Source organism: Salvelinus fontinalis, chromosome 4 (assembly GCF_029448725.1).
Source record: "Salvelinus fontinalis isolate EN_2023a chromosome 4, ASM2944872v1, whole genome shotgun sequence".
NCBI classification, from domain to species: domain Eukaryota; kingdom Metazoa; phylum Chordata; class Actinopteri; order Salmoniformes; family Salmonidae; genus Salvelinus; species Salvelinus fontinalis.
In genome coordinates this window covers 62,811,401-62,831,399 of record NC_074668.1, presented here as the reverse complement: position 1 = coordinate 62,831,399, position 19,999 = coordinate 62,811,401, and the positions used below count along the sequence as shown (strand labels likewise).

At 41.0% G+C, this 19,999-nt stretch overlaps 1 protein-coding gene across 5 annotated transcripts in view; it reads left to right on the top strand.

Annotated features, from left to right (window-relative positions):
• LOC129854149 (phosphorylase b kinase regulatory subunit beta-like) overlaps window positions 1-19,999 on the top strand; it is an 80,664-nt gene that overhangs the window by 50,480 nt on the left and 10,185 nt on the right. For all 5 annotated transcript variants that reach the window (XM_055920906.1, XM_055920908.1, XM_055920910.1 and 2 more), the window contains 10 exons: window positions 3,560-3,615; window positions 6,300-6,393; window positions 9,517-9,600; window positions 10,373-10,477; window positions 10,635-10,717; window positions 13,456-13,546; window positions 14,023-14,081; window positions 15,389-15,551; window positions 15,691-15,772; window positions 19,788-19,845. In XM_055920906.1, coding sequence (XP_055776881.1) covers window positions 3,560-3,615; window positions 6,300-6,393; window positions 9,517-9,600; window positions 10,373-10,477; window positions 10,635-10,717; window positions 13,456-13,546; window positions 14,023-14,081; window positions 15,389-15,551; window positions 15,691-15,772; window positions 19,788-19,845 — 875 coding nt within the window. The remainder of the gene's footprint in view (window positions 1-3,559; window positions 3,616-6,299; window positions 6,394-9,516; window positions 9,601-10,372; window positions 10,478-10,634; window positions 10,718-13,455; window positions 13,547-14,022; window positions 14,082-15,388; window positions 15,552-15,690; window positions 15,773-19,787; window positions 19,846-19,999) is intronic.

Below are 19,999 nucleotides of genomic sequence, written 5' to 3'. Positions count from 1 at the left end.
TGGAGAGAGAGAAGATATTTCCTGCATTATTTCAAATCAAAGTTTATTTGTCACGTGCGCCGACTATATAGACCTTACAGTGAAATGCTTATTTACAGGCTCTAACCAATAGTGCGGAAAAAAAGGTGTGTTTGTGCGTGCGTGCGCGTGTAGGTAAGTAAAGAAATAAAACAACAGTAAAAAAAACATTTGAAAATGACAGTAGCAAAGCTATATACAGACACTGGTTAGTCAGGTTTATTGAGGTAGTATGTACATGTAGGTATGGTTAAAGTGACTATGCATATATGATGAACAGAGAGTAGCAGCAGCGTAAAAGAGGGATTGGGGGGTGGTGGGACACAATGCAGATAGCCTGGTTAGCCAATGTGCGGGAGCACTGGTTGGTCGGGCCAATTGCGGTAGTATGTACATGAATGTATAGTTAAAGTGACTATGCATATATGATAAATGGTGTTGATGTGAGCCATTATCAGCCTTTCAAAGCACTTCATGGCTACGGACGTGAGTGCTACGGGTCTGTAGTCATTTAGGCAGGTTGCCTTTGTGTTCTTGGGCACAGTGACTATGGTGGTCTGCTTGAAACATGTTGGTATTACAGACTCAACAAGGAATATGTTGACAATGTCAGTGAAGACACCTGCCAGTTGGTCAGCACATGCCCGGAGCACACGTCCTGGTAATCCGTCTGGCCCCGCAGCCTTGTGTATGTCGACCTGTTTAAAGGTCTTACTCACGTCGGCTACGGACAACGTGATCACACATTTGTCCGGAACAGCTGATGTTCTCATGCATGCCTTTGTGTTGCTTGCTTCGAAGCGAGCATAGAAGTGATTTAGCTCGTTTGGTAGGCTCGTGTCACTGGGCAGCTCTTGGCTGTGCTTCCCTTTGTAGTCTGTAATAGTTTGCAAGCCCTGCCACATCCGACGAGCGTCGGAGCCGGTGTAGTATGAATCAATCTTAGCCCTGTGTTGACGCTTTGCCTGTTTGATGGTTCGTCGCAGGGCATAGCGGGATTTCTTGTAAGCTTCCGGGTTAGAGTCCCGCACCTTGAAAGCGGCAGCTCTACCCTTTAGCTCAGTGTGAATGTTGCCTGTAATCCATGGGTTCTGGTTGGGGTATGTACGTACAGTCACTGTGGGGATGACGTCCTCGATGCACTTATTGATAAAGCCAGTGACTGATATGGTGTACTCCTCAATGTCATTGGAAGAATCCCGAACATGTTCCAGTCTGTGATAGCAAAACAGTCCTGTAGCTTAGCATCTGCTTCATCTGACCACTTTTTTATAGACCGAGTCACTGGTGCTTCCTGCTTTAATTTTTGCTTGTAAGCGGGAGTCAGGAGGATAGAGTTGTGGTCGGATTTACCAAATGGAGGGCGAGGGAGAGCTTTGTACGCGTTCTCTGTGTGGAGTACAGGTGATCTATAATTTTTTCCCTCTGGTTTTTTATTTCCATCTTAATTTCTTTTTTTCTTTATTTCTTTCTCTCTTCAAATGGTTCCTTTGTGTTTTGGAGCAGAATGCTAATGAGATATGATTTCCATTGCAGTGTTTTAGAAGCCGCTGCTCACAATTAATCAGCAGAGATATCTGTGAACCTCTTTTACCCCCCCTCTCCCGGATTCCTCTGATTAATGATAACGAGGGTGTTGAGAAAAGCCTGCTCTTTCCGCCCAAACAAAATGGCTTCTAGCCTTCTCTTCTCTGCCTGCGTCAGACTTCCCGCCGGGTCATCTAAAGGAGCGTCGCCTCTGATGAACAGCCCCCTCCTGTGAATCACAAGATGTTCTTTTCTAATGGCTCAGGGATTTTAATCATTTAACTCCAGTGATATGATTCACTCTGTTTACAAATCACTTATCTCTGAATGCATCTCCCGGGACTCAGCGGAGCTGAGGCGGAAATGCAATTGTGGCAAATAGATGAGAAAGTAAGCATGATCATTAGATCAACGTCATTCTATCCTGAAAGATGATTCCTTGAAAGATTCACAGGTGTATGACAGGCAGTTGTATCATATGCAAACCTTTCACCTTAGTCCATAGTTGTGAGCTTTATTCATTAACCTACTTCTGAAGCAAGGAGGCACTGCTTCTCCGACGCATCTGACAATGTTTACATGCACACACCAGTATTCTGTTATTGTTCAGGATAATCCAGTATTCTGATTTTGAGGTCACGCATATAAACATCATATCCCGTTTACAATAACCCGATAAAGCTTGTATCCCGGTTATGTGAAACCAGGATAAGATGCCTGGAATATGCTGATCTTAGACGGGATACTGTGGCATGTAAACATATTATTTTGTTTACTGTTGTTTTTCTCAGTCTGCAGCAGGCTCAGTTGCGCATAATCAAGGGTGTTGTGTGATGATGTTTTCATCTGATTATCAAACAAATCACTTCAAAAAGTAGGCCACCTGCGCAGTTCCGTTCCCCATAATAATTCTAGCATAATTTATTGACCCCTTAATTCAGACTGCTTCTGCTTCTCATTTCCGACATTTGGTAGGACATTTGTTTGTCAACTACAATTAGATATAGGCAGCTTTTCTTCTGTCATAACTTGTTGCCCTCGAAGACTAAATAAAGTTGTGCTCACCAGAGTAATGTCTTACATTGATAGAATGCGTGCACTAATCTAGCTAACAACGGTAAAGTTGTCTATTTGGTTTAGGGACCGGGAAGAAAATGCAATAACTCAAACAGTGGAAAGATTGGTCCTGTGCAAAATGGCCATTGTCATCAGTTGAACCAGTTTTAATGAAGTAAATGAAAAGCTGAGAAAACGATGAAACACGTTTCTGATAAGACTTCTCTTCATCTAGGGGGCATATTTTATGTGGTTCAAATAGTCTGCTTGCATAAGTGTCAAAGATGACACAATACGCACCCATTCACATTTTCTCAAGAGATGCTGAAAGAAAGAAATCATATTTCTCCACTCCTGTTCCCGAGAAACCAGCGTTTTACTGCAAGAAATGCATAATTCTGCAGGAGTTATTATATTACTGTACATGTGAGAGGTTATAGGCCTACAGTCAGTCCAGATTTCAGTTACTATTCCATTTCACCCATACAAACTTCAATTAGGAATATTCTGTTTATTCACGGATACAGGGATACTCGTGAACGGGATATCAAAGGTGCATGTAAACAGGTTATCCAGGAATAAGAGCTAATATCAAGAATACTGTGGTCACTGATACTCCTGATTTAATATGGCCAACCCAACTACTACAAAAACAGTAGTTTATAACCACTCTAAAGATTACCACTGTTCAAACTTCTGTAATGACAGGGTACGGTGAGGAATGTTTCATGGTTCACCTCTCTCCCTCCTCTCATCACTCTTTTATTCCCTCAAAACACTTTATCTCCTATTCACAGCTTTACTTTACAAGCGGCGCAATTTTCACTGCAATGCATTATACCAGAGATAACAACTCAGTATATTATTGTGATTTTTGTTATATACTATTAACCGAATTTGTATTTGCCCCTGCAGTTGAGTATGTTCACCTTTCTATCTCTTTCTCTCTGTGTTCCAGGGTCCCATTGATAATGACACGGTGGTCCATGTGGCCCTGATTGCTGAGAGCCAGAGGTATGTGATGGGAAAGATAAATAGGAAACAGTGTGCGGTAGCTATGTGTTTCTGAGATCAGAGAATAGTACAGTTGAAGTCGGAAGTTTACATGCACTGTAACTTAGGTTGGAGTCATTAAAACTCGTTTTTCAACCACTCCACAAATTTTTTGTTAACAAACTATAGTTTTGGCAAGTCGGTTAGGACATCTACTTTCTGCATGACACAAGTCATTTTTTCAACAATTGTTTACAGACAGATTATTTCACTTATAATTCACTATATCACAATTCCAGTGGGTCAGAAGTTTACATACACTATGTTGACTGTGCCTTTAAACAGCTTGGAAAATTCCAGAAAATTATGTCATGGCTTTAGAAGCTTCTGATAGGCTAATTGACATCATTTGAGTCAATTGGAGGTGTACCTGTGTACCTGTGGATGTATTTCAAGGCCTACCTTCAAATTCAATGCCTCTGCTTGACATCATGGGAAAATCAAAAGAAATCAGCCAAGACCTCACAAGTCTGGTTCATCCTTGGGAGTAATTTCCAAACGCCTGAAGGTACCACGTTCATCTGTACAAACAATATTACGCAATTATAAACACCATGGGACCACGCAGCCGCCATACCGCTCAGAAAGGAGACACGTTCTGTCTCCTAGAGATGAACGTACCTTGGTGTGAAAAGTGCAAATCAATCCCAGAACAACAGCAAAGAACCTTGTGAAGATGCTGGAGGAAACAGGTACAAAAGTATCTATATCCACAGTAAAACGAGTCCTATATCGACATTACCTGAAAGGCCGCTCAGCAAGGAAGAAGCCATTGCTCCAAAACCGCCATAAAAAAGCCAGACTACGGTTTGCAACTGGACATGGGGACAAAGATCATACTTTTTGGAGGAATGTCCTCTGGTCTGATGAAACAAAAATAGAACTGTTTGGCCATAATGACCATCGTTATGTGTGGAGGAAAAAGGGGGAGGCTTGCAAGCCGAAGAACACCATCCCAACCGTGAAGGACGGGGGGTGGTAGCATCATGTTGTTGGGGTGCTTTCCTGCAGGAGGGACTGGTGCACTTCACAAAATAGATGGCATCATGAGAGAGGGAAATTATGTGGATATATCTCAAGACATATATCTCAAGACATCAGTCAGGAAGTGAAAGCTTGGGCGCAAATGGGTCTTCCAAATGGACAATGACCCCAAGCATACTTCCAAAGTTGTGGCAAAATGGCTCAAGGACAATAAAGTCAAGGTATTGGAGTGGCCATCACAAAGCCCTGACCTCAATCGTATAGAACATTTGTGGGCAGATCTGAAAAAGCATGTGCGAGCAATGAAGCCTACAAACCTGACTCAGTTACACCACACCAGCTCTGTCAGGAGGAATGGCCCAAAATTCACCCAACTTATTGTGGGAAGCTTGTGGAAGGCTACCCAAAACGTTTGACCTAAGTTAAACAATTTAAAGGCAATGCTACCAAATATTAATTGAGTGCATGTAAACTTCTGACCCACTGGGAATGTGATGAAATAAATAAAAGCTGAACAAAAAAAATTCTCTCTTACTATTATTCTGACATTTCACATTCTTAAAATACAGTGGTGATCCTAACTGACCTAAGACAGGGAATTCTTACTAGGATTAAATGAGTTTAAATGTATTTGGCTAAGGTTTATGTAAACTTCCGACTTTAACTGTATGTATACGTGTGCGTGAGAGAGTCTGTGGTAGTTCAGAAAGCTGGTTGTTTTTCCTCCCTTTCTCCTTCTCTCGTCTGTGGTGCTGTTGCACTGTGCACATTAAGCGACTGGCCAGTGCGCAGTCTTCATCTATTAGCACCCTAATTTAGCTGTGGAGTCATGAGAGAGGGAGGTTAAAGAGGTCGGCTGGCCAGCTGAAGCCTGTTAACCTGTCCTGCTGTTCCAATCAGATGGCAGGTTTTCCTCAGCAGCTAACCTAACACTCTGCTTGCTCACTTCCTCCAAGCCTTTACCTAATGCTTTTTTTCAGAGGATTTTTCAAGATGTAGCTTGCACAAAACCTTATAACTTTAATCATTAAACCCTTACTGAACCCTCTCTCTGGCTAGGACGTGTAGACAAACTCTGTGTGATTATTTTCCGCTGCAGTAGAAGTGACCACCCCCCACCTCAGCCTGACCCTATTGTCCAGTGGCAGAGGCCAATTCCCATCAATGTGTTAGGGACCAGGTTGTCAGGGAACAGATTCAGCTGACCTGGTCAGCCAATCAATAGCCTAGCCTGGGAGCAGCTAAACCCCACTCTGCCTCTCAACTCTTCAGTTGTTTCCAGGAGGAGAACAGGTCGAGACAACCTCTGTAAACTCCCGTCCATCATCATCAACTCACATTTGAACCTTTCCACATGGACAATCCTTCTTCTGGACTCCCTGACTGGTGTTTTCGTGTGTCTTTGACCATAAAATCACTATACACTATTCTCTACAACACTTTCAGTAGTCTATCCTCCTTCTTGTTTGCTGTGTGTCTGTTTGGTAATAAACGTGTGTTCTGTACACCTGTCTCCTACTGGTCATTTACGTCCTCTAACCGGCACCTCTATCGGAGTCCACCACCAGTTGGTGGCGCTCTTTTTAATGTACTTTGGCCACCCAGACTGCTGGGCTTCCTGAACAGTCCCGGCTATAACAGTGTGTTGTGTTGTGTTTCAGACTGCAGGTGTTTCTGAACACCTATGGCATCCAGACTCAGACACCCCAGCAGGTGGAGCCCATTCAGATCTGGGCCCAGAAGGAGCTGGTCAATGTGAGTTATACCACAGAATGAAATATGAGTGATATTCGTCACAATCTTTTTTTTTTTACCTTTATTTAACTAGGCAGGTCAGTTAAGAACAAGTTCTTATTTACAATGACGGCCTACTGGGGAACAGTGAGTTAACTGCCTTGTTCAGGGGCAGAACGACCGATTATTACCTTGTCAGCTCGGGGATCCGAGGCTACCTGCCGCCCCAAATGGGTAATACCACATCCTGACCTTAGGCCTGCTGCGAGCCCAAACGTTGGTCATTAAATGCTCACTGCAAGGAGAGAAGATTGTGCAACGTTCATGTACATTTTCTGAAGGTAGGTAATACACCTGATTTTAGAAAGCAAGAAACAAGTCAATCAGTCAATTACCTAGATGTCCAAGGCCATCTATCAATATGTCTGCCGAGCATATGGGCTTAGTCAATTCATCTGACTGTCAATCTTACATTCAAGTTCTATTAAGAAATCCCTCTTGGTTGCTCAATCAGTCAGAGTGAGGCTGGAGATTGGTCAGTGTGATTTACCAGTTGACCTGTGACTTGATCAATATGTCATTCAAGTCTTAAAGTATTAACGTATTGTTGTAATGCGTATTGGAAAGCATTGGCCTTTCCCAATATATGAATTCATCTTAGAAAGGTCTGCCTCTGCTCTTCCTCCCTGTTGTTGGGCATGTAGTTATGCAGCAGTGGATTGGGTGGGTGTCACGAGCCAGGACGAGCAGCATGCTAAATATTAGATCCCATGCGTTTTGAATCTGTTAAAGGCTGGGGCACCGCTCTGCATTGCGTCGCTCGCTTCATCTCTCTCTGCCGTTCGATTGTGTTTACAACAGCTGCTTGACAACAGGAGAGTGGCAATTACGTCCAGCAGCATGTTATTTATCTCAACCCAGGTGGCACAGCAACAGCGCTGCCAAAATAGCTTCCATTTGCCTCGGTGATGCCTCCCCAACCCCTCTGCATGTCTTTTGACCCATCTCCCAGTGATCATGTCTATAAAAGCCAACGGGTCATTCCACCAATTCTTGGTGCCTTTTGAGAAGTGTAACTTGGTCAAAAAAAACCTTTTGATTTCACCTAATTTGAACATTCTGTCATAAAGAAAACACATTTTCCCATCTCATTAGGAAATCATTTTTTATTTAAATACTATAGTAAGTGCCAAATAAAGTAACAGGGTTGACAATTTTCTTCTTGAACCTTAAAATGAGGGACAGATGTAAATGAATACCTAATCACATGAAATGCATTATAATCTTCAGAAATTACTTTGTCAAAGCAACAAAATAACTAGGGCTTGATGGTGAAACTTGGGAGACATTTTGGGAAAATCTTACCAGAGGTGACAGGGTTGACAGAGGGACATGTCGAATGCTGCATTTTGGCACTTTAGCAAGCACTTTATTCCATTGAAAATACACTTGATTGAATTCTCAATGTGGTCTATATTTCTACTTTAAATATCAAATAGCAAAAGCCCCCCCTTTTCGTGGAACGACCCAGATGTCTAGGAGAGAGGAGAGCGGGTTTTTGATTGATAAACAGAGACACTGCGACACTAAAGCCCCCTGTTACAATTGTCCTTCTCTTACAACAGTCCTCATATCACCCAACCTAATGACACACTCAGAATGTAGCCATCTTGATGGCATTAGCAGCAACCACATTAGCAGTTTGGTTGCTTTTAATTGTGAGCCGTAAATGAGAGGACTTAGTGATGTGAGCCGGATGCTGTGCTGTGTTCATTGGTATTCCATAGGCAGGGACAGGGAGCCGTGGGTGCAGACAAAGGTTCACACAACGTCTCTCCTCAAACAGGACGTATGGCCAGTGGCACTGGGAATTTGATATGTGACTTAATTCTGAATAAATGTTTCCCGTCTTTGTGAACTGCTTTTTTATATTATCACAATATTCTGTTAATTGCTTGATTCTCCTATTATCTTTCGTACTTTCCATCCATGTATAATTTGTTTCCAACTCATTTGAAGACGGGGAAAAGCAGGAGGAGTGGCAGAGCTCCATCTAGTGTTAGTATGTACACATTGCTCTTTGGTAAGACTGGTTATTGCTGTGTATTGAAGCTTGTTAGCTACGTTTCCTGCAGCGCCACTGAGGTATGTAGTCAGTGTTATTGACCAGGAGCATTTCTAGCCTGGTGTGGAAAGATAAGGGCAGTATGAAACAGAGGTCACGTGGACTGCAGTGTGCTTTTCCACATGAACGGATCAGGTGCTTTAAAATCAATGCCCATTATCTGCTTTGTTGCGTTATGGATTGACAACAATTTTCCAGATCACTCTGGCATACAGGTTGTTACCTCTACTTTAGTTTTAGTGTCTTCAGGAAACAGACACTCTGTGACCTTGTACCATTACATAGCTAAAATTGAATTAAAATATATTTAAAATATTCAAATTCCATTTGCCACGGCAATATTACACCAATACCATTCCAGGTAGAAGTGAAAGAATGGGGAGCAGTGAGGGCCGATCCTGACTGACAGAGCCTACTAACTAACTGAGCTACTTGGTGTTGAGCTTTACAGTAAGGGCCTGCAATATATCTCTGCCCTCTGACAACTCTCCAGTAAACCCACTTGCACCATGGCACTAAACAGACCTATTGAGGCTCCACAACAGAGCCGTCATAGGCAGGCTCTGCAGAGGCCATTAACTACTGACACGTCTCATAACTTCCGAGGGAAGTAATTTTAGATTATGGATCGCAACAAAAGAAAATCCCCCAGGGATATGAGGATGATTGATCTTTTTAGAGGTGCAATAAAAATAGACAACTTACCGTGCCTGGCATTTTTAAAATGACTCCGATTTATGATCTCTGTCATATCTAGCTGAGTGTGTTGTCAGATCTGAAGGCTAGATATGTGTAAGAGAGGCAAGGAAGGTAGCTAGCTATGTTGATAGCAGTTGTTGATTTGATCTGTGACTTGCCTGGAGGAATAGAAGGAAGGTAATCTACGTTGTGCTCTGTTAGTGTCAGCTGTAATGTATATGTCGTTGGTCAATGGTCCAAGATTTTATGTGTAATTTGAAAAGTAGGCTTGTAAAAAAACGAACCTGAAATATGTATGTATTTTTCTTTCTCCCCCCCAGGCGTACCGCTTCCTGGCCATCAATAAGAAGCTGGGGCTGAGTGGGCGTCCAGAAAGACCAGTGGGCTGCATGGGCACTTGCAAGGTGAGCGTTCACCACTCAATGCTACCACATAGTCAGAGGTCATGGGCATACCACCACCTCCTGACTGATTAACATAAACCAGCACTTCTCAGTGTGCAACCACAGCTCAGAAACTGAATAATATTAATTTACATGTACAGATATAATGTACATAGATATTATACATATTTTTGCCTTACTCTTAACATTGTACAAAGTACTGCTGCCATGCAATGCATGATGAAAATATATGTCATTCAATTTCGTAATCCACGTCGATATTGTGAGCCGCTGTCATAAAACTTTTGTTGTTATTCCTTCTAGTTGTCTCCAGTGAAGGTCATATAAATAAGTTTACACACCTGAATTGCATTAAAAAATATATACAAAATTGCAAAATGAATCAATCACAGGTCCAAACCTATCACTAAGACAATATTTGAATGGAACTTGTATGTGTTCTGATGGAATAGGGTGTCCTGCCAGAGGGCATTATGATCATCTCTTTGTTTGTGTGCGGCGGCGGGCGCTTGTGTTTTAGAGACGGACAGGGAGAGCGAGTGTGCCTGTGCATATTTGCGTGTTTGTTTGTAGAGGAGAGGTTGTGTGTTAGTTTTAGGAAGTATCTGTGCTCGCAGGACTGTAATGTCTGTGTTCTAGCGTCTGTGTATTCCTTCCTCAAGATCGATGGGTTGTTTTACTTCCTGTCCAGAGTCATATGTTGGTACCTCCGAGCCATCCATCTTGGCCTGCAGGATCAAGTAATGCAATGTGTCTGCTCCACTCCCCACAGATTTATCGGATCCTGGGGAAGACTGTGGTGTGCTACCCTATCGTCTTTGATCTCAGTGACTTCTACTTATCCCAGGACGTCATGCTGCTGATTGATGACATCAAGGTGAGCTGGGGTGAACTCACCTCATACACACTGCTGTTTAGACATTCGTCTGGTTTAATCCTTGTTCTGGGGCCTGCACACTCACCGTGTTATGTCCCTAACTGTCTGTCTGTTTGGTCAATGCAAGTTTTAATGTGTTACATATCTTTGTATGTAGAATGCACTGCAGTTCATCAAGCATAGCTGGAAAATGAAAGGTCGCCCACTCTTCCTGGTTCTCATCAGAGAGGACAACATCAAGTAAGATCTACTTTTGTATTTCCTTCTGTACTGTAAGGGTTACTGCTTTGGAGTGTGTTGGAATCCAGCACAGGAGATGTGCCTGTATTTGCCGATAAGAGTTTCATTATGGTCATTTATATCACTTTAGCTTGGGTGTTATGCTGATCACAGCAGTATTGATCATTATCCAAAGAGCACCTTTTAAATGCAATAAAATAGCTTACCTGTCCACAGTAGAGGTTGTTCTATAGGAGTCAGTGGAATAACATATAAAACAGCTCAATACTCATTAGGTCAGGCCTGGGGGAAAGCCAGCCCGGGGCCGTACGTGGCCCGCGACCTAGTTCAATACGGCCCGCAGAATCATGCTCAGATCACATAAAGAATTTGCGATAGTAAAGTTTTGAAAAACATATTTGTTATTCAACTTAAAGCCCAATGAATACTCACCTTTGTGTAATGATTTAACTCCCACCGCTTGTGGGACATTTATTTTGAAGGCACGTATAAATAACAACTACACGAGGACAGACATTGACTGACAGGCTGACACACATCACAGTAACAAATAGTAGCTAGCTAGAAATTGTGCAAAAATGAGGTTTTCAAAGAAAATGAAAGTAGACAATGAATGTAGGGTGTTCCAGCAAAAGTGGACATCGACATATTTCTTTTTTGAGGTATCAGAGAAAGCTGTGCGCTTAGTGTGCAAAGAGAGCATCGCTGTCTTGAAAGACTACAACTTGTCCCGACACATCCAGACGAAGCATGCAGAGAACTATAGGAATATGTCTTCTGAGCAGAGGGCAAATGCATTGAAAGAGTTGCTTTCTCAGTTGCAAAAGAGGCAAGGACTTTTCACAAAACTGCCTTCAGCAAACGGCGGAATTGCGAGAGCTAGCTATGTACTGTCCCACAAAATTGCTAAACATAGCAAGCCATTCGCTGAGGGCGAATTCATTAAAGAATGTTTAATTGACTCTGCAGCAATACTTTGCCCCGACAAGAAAGAACTGTTTGAAAATGTTTCCCTGTCAAGATGAACAGTGACAGGGTGTTGAGGACATGGAACAACAGTTAAAAGACAAGGTAAAGGATTTCACCTATTTCTCCTTGGCCCTAGATGAGAGCAGTGATGCACGTGACACGGCACAGTTGTTGATATTCTTACGAGGCATAACCCCAGACTTTGAAATTATAGTTGAGCTCGCTTCAGTGCAGTCAATGAAGAGCACAACAACAGGGACGTATTTATTGGAGGAGGTTAATAAGTGTGTGGCAGAGCTGGGACTGAGTTTTGAAAAAGTTATCCAGTGTGACCACTGATGGATGCCCAAACTTGACATGAAAAAATGTTGGCGTTTTCAAAAGGATACAAGATCGAGTAGCTGAGCTGAACCCAGATCAGAAAATGATTTTCCTGCATTGTATTATTCATCAGGAGATGCTATTTCAATGTGTTCTGAAAATGAGACATGTTGTGGATACAGTCACTAAAGTGGAAAAATCTTTAAGCCACATGCAGTTTGTCTCACTGTTGGAAGAGAGAGTTGGGTCATGCAGATCTCCCCTACCACAAATGTGAGATGGCTGAGTTTGGGGAAGGTGCTTAAAAGGGTGTGGGATCTGAAGTTGGAGATTGCTGAGTTTTTGTAAATGAAAGGAATATATGTGGATTTCCCACAACTGAAAGATAAAGAATGGTTGGCTGATTTTGCCTTCACCGTGGACATCATGGGCCTCCATGAATGAACTGAATTCCAAACTACAAGGGAAGGGCCTTTTTGCACATCAGATATACAGCCTTGTCAAAGCCTTCAAGGGAAAATTACTCTTCCTGACCCGCCAACTAGAAGCTAACAATCTCACCCACCTTCCAACACTACTAGTCTGTTTCCTATCAGATGACCAGCGGGAGAAGTATACATCGCTGCTGCGTGCTTTGAATGGTGAGTTTCCTCGTCGTTTTGAGGATTTCAAAGTGTTGGAAAATGACATGCTGTTGGTTTCCTCTCCTTTCACCTTCAATGTGGATAACGCTCCCACTGACCTGCAACTTGAGCTTATCGATCTTTAGAGTGATTTAGAGAAATATTCAAAACAATGTCACTGACGAGGTTCTATGTATCTCTCGATGAACAAAACTTTCCAAAGATTAGGAGTCATGCTCAGAAGATGTTTGTACTCTTTGGGTCAACCTATGTATGTGAACAGACATTTTCAGTGATGAAATATAACACGTCAAGGCACAGATCATCTCTTACTGACTCTCACCTCTCAGCAATCCTGCGCATAGCGACGTCAGAAACTATACCTGACTTCACTGCTCTAGTCAATCCCCATCAGAGACTTCACTCCTCACACTGATTGAGTAGTTTAAATGTAATGTTGAGCTCTCTCTCTCTCTTGTGTTTTTGTGCATACCTGTTAACAAGAGTTCTGTCCGTGGTGCTGAATGTACTTTTCCCTCCCCGTGTAGTTCATTGCCTGTTTAATAATGAAAATACCTACCAAAAGTAGAACGTGGATGTGGTTTATTTCTGCGCATGATAAAAAAATAAAAAATATTTCTGTCAACACAGTCATGTACATGAAGTATAATCCTGTAATATGATTCTGGCCCGTGATGGCAAAAATATATTCTAATGTGGCCCTGCATGGAAAATAATTGCCCAGGCCTGCATTAGGTTAATATGGAGAAAATGATGACCGTTGGAAATGGTAACAGTAGAATATCCTTGGTTTCAATCCATCAGGGGGAGCCGTTTCAACCCAGTCCTGGACATGTTGGCATCATTCAAGAAGGGGAGCGTCGGTGGGGTCAAAGTTCACGTGGACAGACTTCAGGTTCTCAGCACTTTTACTTGTTTCAGTCTACTGACACTTCTTTGAGGCATTGTGATATCTACCCTAACAATACTTTTGTCAGTTCTCCTTTCCTTTGGAAATGCATTCAGGAATAGTGAATATGTATGTTTGCAAATCCAATGCCTTTGAATTGCCTTCACCGAGTTCTATTTCCTACTGTTACAATGACTTTCAGTGTCTCTAGAGAGTTCTTTAGATGTTTTGATGTGACGTCTGTTAAGAAGGACACTTAATATTCCCCTCGCACCTAACTCTAGGAGCAGACAAAGGGTTCCATCCCTCATAGTCAATCCCTTTTATCTTCTCATTCTTCTGGGGACATAATTCACCCTTGCACATCTAACTGTCTGTCTTCGTTTTGATGTGACTTTAGTCGGAATGTTTGAAATCACCTAAACTGTTCATATCCCCTGTAAATGAGATTCCTTGATGTAACTATTAATTTGTGCTTCCAGACCCTGATATCAGGAGCTATTGTGGAGCAGTTGGACTTCCTTCGTGTCAATGAAGCAGAGTAAGAGCTTGTTCCTGTCGTTCCGCCTTTATTTTGTGACACAATATTTATACGGCAGTGGTCACCAACCTTTTCTGAGTCCAGATCACTTTCTGAGTCAAAATGCATGCCAAGATCTACCGCTCTGAGTTTTTTTATTAACATGACTTAAAAAATGTAAACCTATGCAACAATAACCAATTAAAAACAGTATTGTGGCAATGAGGTTTGTGCAGTAAGTGATAGGCCCAATACATTATCACCACATACTGGCTTTGCTTGAATTTACCTGCCAATGCATTGTTGTTCGGGCCATTTTTTTTCATTATATTTCAACATTTGAGGTAGGCTATATGATCACACCCATAATAGATCCATTGTTGTATTACTTGAAGCACAGCTGAGTGAGCATACATTTAAGTCATTTGCTTTTTATTTTACTGGGCTGATGGTGCCTGCATCTAATTGTCAGTCTCAGAGGAGGGAGAGAGCAGCAGACTGAGGGTCCATCTCTTAACATCCCTCCACTGACACTGACCAAAAAGGGACACCGTCTTCCAGCTGATGGTGAAACTCGAGTCGCGCCGCATTATTTCTGCCTCATGCACAAATTCATGTTATTCCTATGAACAGAGGAAGTGAAATATTCCTTGATATTAAAAAAGACCCAAGCCGCTAATAATAACAACGCAATCCTATAGTTACACTTTCCTACTCATTCATTACTGCTGCACTGCTTGTTGTAGCGCTGAGTGGGAATAGGAAGAACGCGCATTGTATGGGTTATACAAGTGTTTCAGTTCTGAGTAAGAACTTAAACATGAACTCACTCATTAAAACAGCAGCTGTATTCGTTGACAGTCTCTCTCTAGTCATGGTTTTAAATGTTTTAAAATCTCACAGTATCAATTTTGGTGGAGCTTTATTTTATGCCTGCTATGTTACTGCAGACTCTGTCATCTGAGAAATCTGATTGGCCAGCGATGGCATAGTGCACTTGATTTCCTCTCCAGGCCCACCGGGAAGGCAGAGTTTGTACCTTCAGACACATGAAATGGCAATAGTTTGCCTACCCGGCGCGCAGGGCAGCTGAATTGGCTGCACCTACTACCAACAGCCCGAGACTAATAAAAAAAAAAAATAGGATCACAAGGCTTTATCATTGGGTTCTTTACAGAAATGTTTGGCGATCGACTAGAAATTCCTTGGAGATCGACAAGTCGATCGCGTTCAACCGGTTGGTTACCACTATTATAGAGGAATCGGTGTGTAAAGGACTTAACTTGCCTGTAAACCTGAAAATACTCATGTATCTTCTGCTGGTCTAGAATCCCAGAGTTTAAGAACTTTCAGGAGCTGGAGATGCCCAAGCACTCCAAGGTAAAGAGGCAGACGAGCACGCCCAACGCCTCAAACCTGGAGCAGCAGCCTGAGATCAACATCGAGGAGTGGAAACACAAATCCACCAACGAGATCATGCAGAAATTCTATGTGAGTACGGCGTCGATATTAGGACAGCTTCAATCAAAAGGTGATGGGTGTTTAATGTAGCGCCCTAGATCTGACTAAACTGTCATTACACCCCTATGCCATGACCTTTGACCTCTTTCTGTGTTTTTGGCTTACTCAGGACTGTGACTGCCTGGCCAGTCAAGCACAGCTTGCCAGTATTCTCATGAAGAAAGAGGGTCCTGACTTCTTTGCCAACGATGGTAGGCACAGAATCAAAAACACACATGCAAAATGGTGTTACTCTGTTAAAGTAACAGTCCAGTGAAAACTATTTTTACTAATATTCTGTTTGCGCATAGAATAAAAAAGTTTTGTCAGATATTATTCATCCTAATCAGACAGGTTTTTTACATGGACGATACATTGGAGATAATATAAGGCAAGTACTGGAAACAATAGAACACTATGAGATATCGTGGACACCAGGCCTGGTTTTCATAGCTGATTTTGAAAAGGCTTTTGATAAAGTACGACTGGAGTTTATATATAAATGCCTAGAATATTTCAATTTTGGGGAATCTCTTATAAAATGGGTTAAAATTATGTATAGTAACCCTAGGTGTAAAATAGTAAATAATGGCTACATCTCAGAAAGTTTTAAACTATCTAGAGGAGTAAAACAAGGTTGTCCACTATCGGCATATCTATTTATTATTGCCATCGAAATGTTAGCTGTTAAAATTAGATCAAACATTAATATTAAAGGATTAGAAATCCATGGCTTAAAAACTAAGGTGTCATTGTACGCTGATGATTCATGTTTTCTTTTAAAACCACAACTAGAGTCTCTCCAGGGCCTCATAGAGGATCTAGATACCTTTGCTATCCTCTCTGGATTAAAACCAAATTATGATAAATGTACCATATTACGTATTGGATCACTAAAAAATACACATTTTATATTGCCATGTAGTTTACCAATTAAATGGTCTGACGGAGATGTGGACATACTCGGTATAAAAATCCCAAAAGAAAGAAATGATCTCACTCCAATAAATTTTTATAGAAAGTTAGCAAAAATAGATAAGATCTTGCTACCATGGAAGGAAAATACCTGTCTATTTGTGGAAAAATCACCCTAATTAACTCTAGTCATATCACAGTTTACCTATTTGCTAATGGTTTTGCCTACACCTAGTGACCTGTTTTTTAAATTATATGAACAAAAAATATTCAATTTTATTTGGAACGGCAAGCCAGATAAAATTAAAAGGGCCTATTTATATAACGAATATGAATTCGGAGGGCAGAAATTATTAAATATTAAAGCATTAGACCTCTCACTAAAGGCATCGGTCATACAAAAGTTATACTTAAATCCAAACTGGTTCTCTAGTAAACTGGTACGAATGTCTCATCCTATGTTCAAGAAGGGCCTTTTTCCCTTTATTCAGATTACACCTGCTCATTTTCGGTTGTTTGAAAAGGAAATGATCTCCAAAATATCCTTATTCTTTAAACAAGCCTTAGAAAGTTGGTTGCAATTTCAGTTTAATCCACCTGAAAGGACGGAACAAATAGTACAACAAATATTGTGGTTAAATTCAAATATAATAATTGATAAAAAAACTGTATTTATCGAAGAAATGTTTAAAAAAGGTATAATTTTTGTGAATGATATCATAAATAGGACTGGTGGAGTTATGTCACACATGCAGCTAACACAGACATATGGAAAAGTCTGCTCTACCCAAAATTACAACCAATTAATTGCAGCATTACCACAAAAATGGAAGAGGCAAGTAGAAGGGGAAAAAAGTAAGGAACTTGTATGTCGGCCCTGTATTAAAGAACAAAAATGGTTAAAGAAAAGTGTGATAAATAAAAACATATACCAATTTCATTTAAGGACCAAAAAACTAACAGCTGTGCCATACAAATTGCAAAATAGTTGGGAAGAGATTTTCGATGTACCCATTCCATGGCACATGGTTTATGAATTGATACGCAAAACAACGCCGGATTCAAAACTTCGAATTTTTCAATATAAATTACTGTACAAAATTCTTGCAACTAATAGAATGTTATATATATGGGGTATACAATCTTCCCAGCTCTGCAGATTCTGTTGTGAGGAGGCAGAGTCATTAGATCATTTATTTTGGTATTGTCCATATGTAGCTCGTTTTTGGTCACAGGTCCAGGAATGGCTGAAGAATTGCAACATTTGCCTAAAACTAACGCTACAGATAGCAATACTGGGGGATTTGAAAAGCCATAGTCAATCAATCAATAATATAATAATTATTTTGGCAAAGATGTTTATTTTTAATTTACAATCTGTAGAAGCTATGAGAATAGGAAGGTTCAGGTCTTTTGTGAAGCATCACAGCACAGTTGAGAAATGTATGGCAAATAGAAATCCGAAATGGATGATGTTGGAAGATAGATGGGAGGGGTTGGGTGGAGCTGAAGGGTGGGACTAATAACAAGATAAACAATATAGGGCATACGGGATCTGTGAAATGTGTATAGGTGCGGAGCTTTTGTGAAATAGCACAGTTACAAGTGGAAATAAAATTGGATGGACAACAGAAATAGAGGAAGGACTAAGAACAAATAAGAGAGAACTATTGTAAAGTGGACTGTGTCTGTAAGATAGGTATAAGATGTAGAAATTGAAGGTAAAAGCAGAAGTGTTTATAAGTTTACTCCAATTGGGGGATTGGTGGTAGGGTCGCGGGGAATAATAATAAAGGCATATTCTTTAAAAAAGTATGTATGTCTATATAGGTATGTGTATGTATATATGTGTATATGTATGCATACGTGTATGGATATATATATTTACCCCAAAAAATATGGGGGAATGGAAATGATGCAGACAATTACATTGGAAGCAACATTCTTTCCGCAATACTAAGCTGATCCACCCCTAAAAAAAAAATTAAAAAAAATATTCTGTTTGCTCATATCCAAATAATGTTGTTGACTCGTCCTTTACTTATAATTGTAGCCAAAACACAAATGAGAGAAAAACCTCTCAGTAAAACCCAAACTCAAACTTGTTTTTGAAACAGACCGTAAAAAAAAAAAACGCTTGAAATTTGCTTGGATAATGACATCATCCTCTTCAGTCGAGACAGGCCCGTATGTGATTGGTCCAGCAGCTTTTTTTTTTCTGGTGGGGAGAAGGATCCTTCTCGAGTCTCAGGAGTACAAATTCACTGCACACAAGCTAGCTAGCTAGCAAGCCAACAATCCACAGTTGCTCTTATCAAAAAGGACAACCCCTATGCAACAACTCTCACCAATCACTTCTATTTCAAATTATGTGGTTTGTAAGAGTTGGCCTGCTGGCTATTTAGAAGCAGTTAGCTACCTAGCACGCTAATGTTAGCTATCGCGACTAACTGTAGCCAACAAGAAAGCAAGTCAAAGCAGATCCTTCACACAACAATCATCTCTCCATTCCCTTCGATTTTAAATCCTGTGGTTTATAGCTTAAAGTTTTATGTCAAGAGGAAACCCAGTTAGCTGTTGTTGACTGATATACAGGTAACTGCCAAAATAAAGGAAACACCAGCATAAAGTGCCTTAATAGGGTGTTGGGCCACCACGAGCCAGAAAAGCTTCAATGCACCTTGGCATAGATTCTACAAGTGTCTGGAACTCTATTGAAGGGATGCGACACCATTCTTCCATTTGGTGTTTTGTTGATGGTGGTGGAAAACGCTGTCTCAGGCGCTGCTCCAGAATCTCCCATAAGTGTTTAATTGGGTTGAGATCTGGTGACTGAGACCACTGTTGTTTCCTAACAGGCCAAGCAGGGGCACAGAGAAAATATGCTTTTTTATATCCTAATTATCATGTTTTGGAAGGACATCTATTTAATTCATATTGTAATTAATTGTAGGTAATATTTTTGTTTAAAAAAGTGTAACATTGAACAGATACTTTAACACTATTCATCAGAGCCAGACTAACGGGCCAACTAGCCGCAGGGTGGGAATCAGTGTATCACTGTAAATTAAATGTCCATAGCCTAATCCATTTAGCACCCCATGACTAACTGATAATACAAATAACAAATGGGGTGAATTCAACCAAGGCACAGTCTATGCAGCTAGTGTCAAGAATAGCAGTGTCTTGGCAAACACTGTTTTCACACCCAATCAGCTACAGTTTGCATTGTTTGTTTTACATAATTTCTAGAATATATACAGTGATTTGCATTGCTCAGTTCACTTACAGAGGCCTTTTAACTGTTTCCAGAGACCCTAATGGAAGACATGGAGAGACTCTACAGAATAGCTGGGACCAGGAAACTTTGGTCAGATTTCCTTCTTTCTCTAGCATATCATTCCTTTTCCATTTAACCCGAGAGAATAGTTTGTATTTTATTTTATGTGGCCGATAATATCCTTCCATTACAGTACCTCTGTGAAGAGCCTTCAACATTTTTGCCTTTCAGATAATTTTACTGT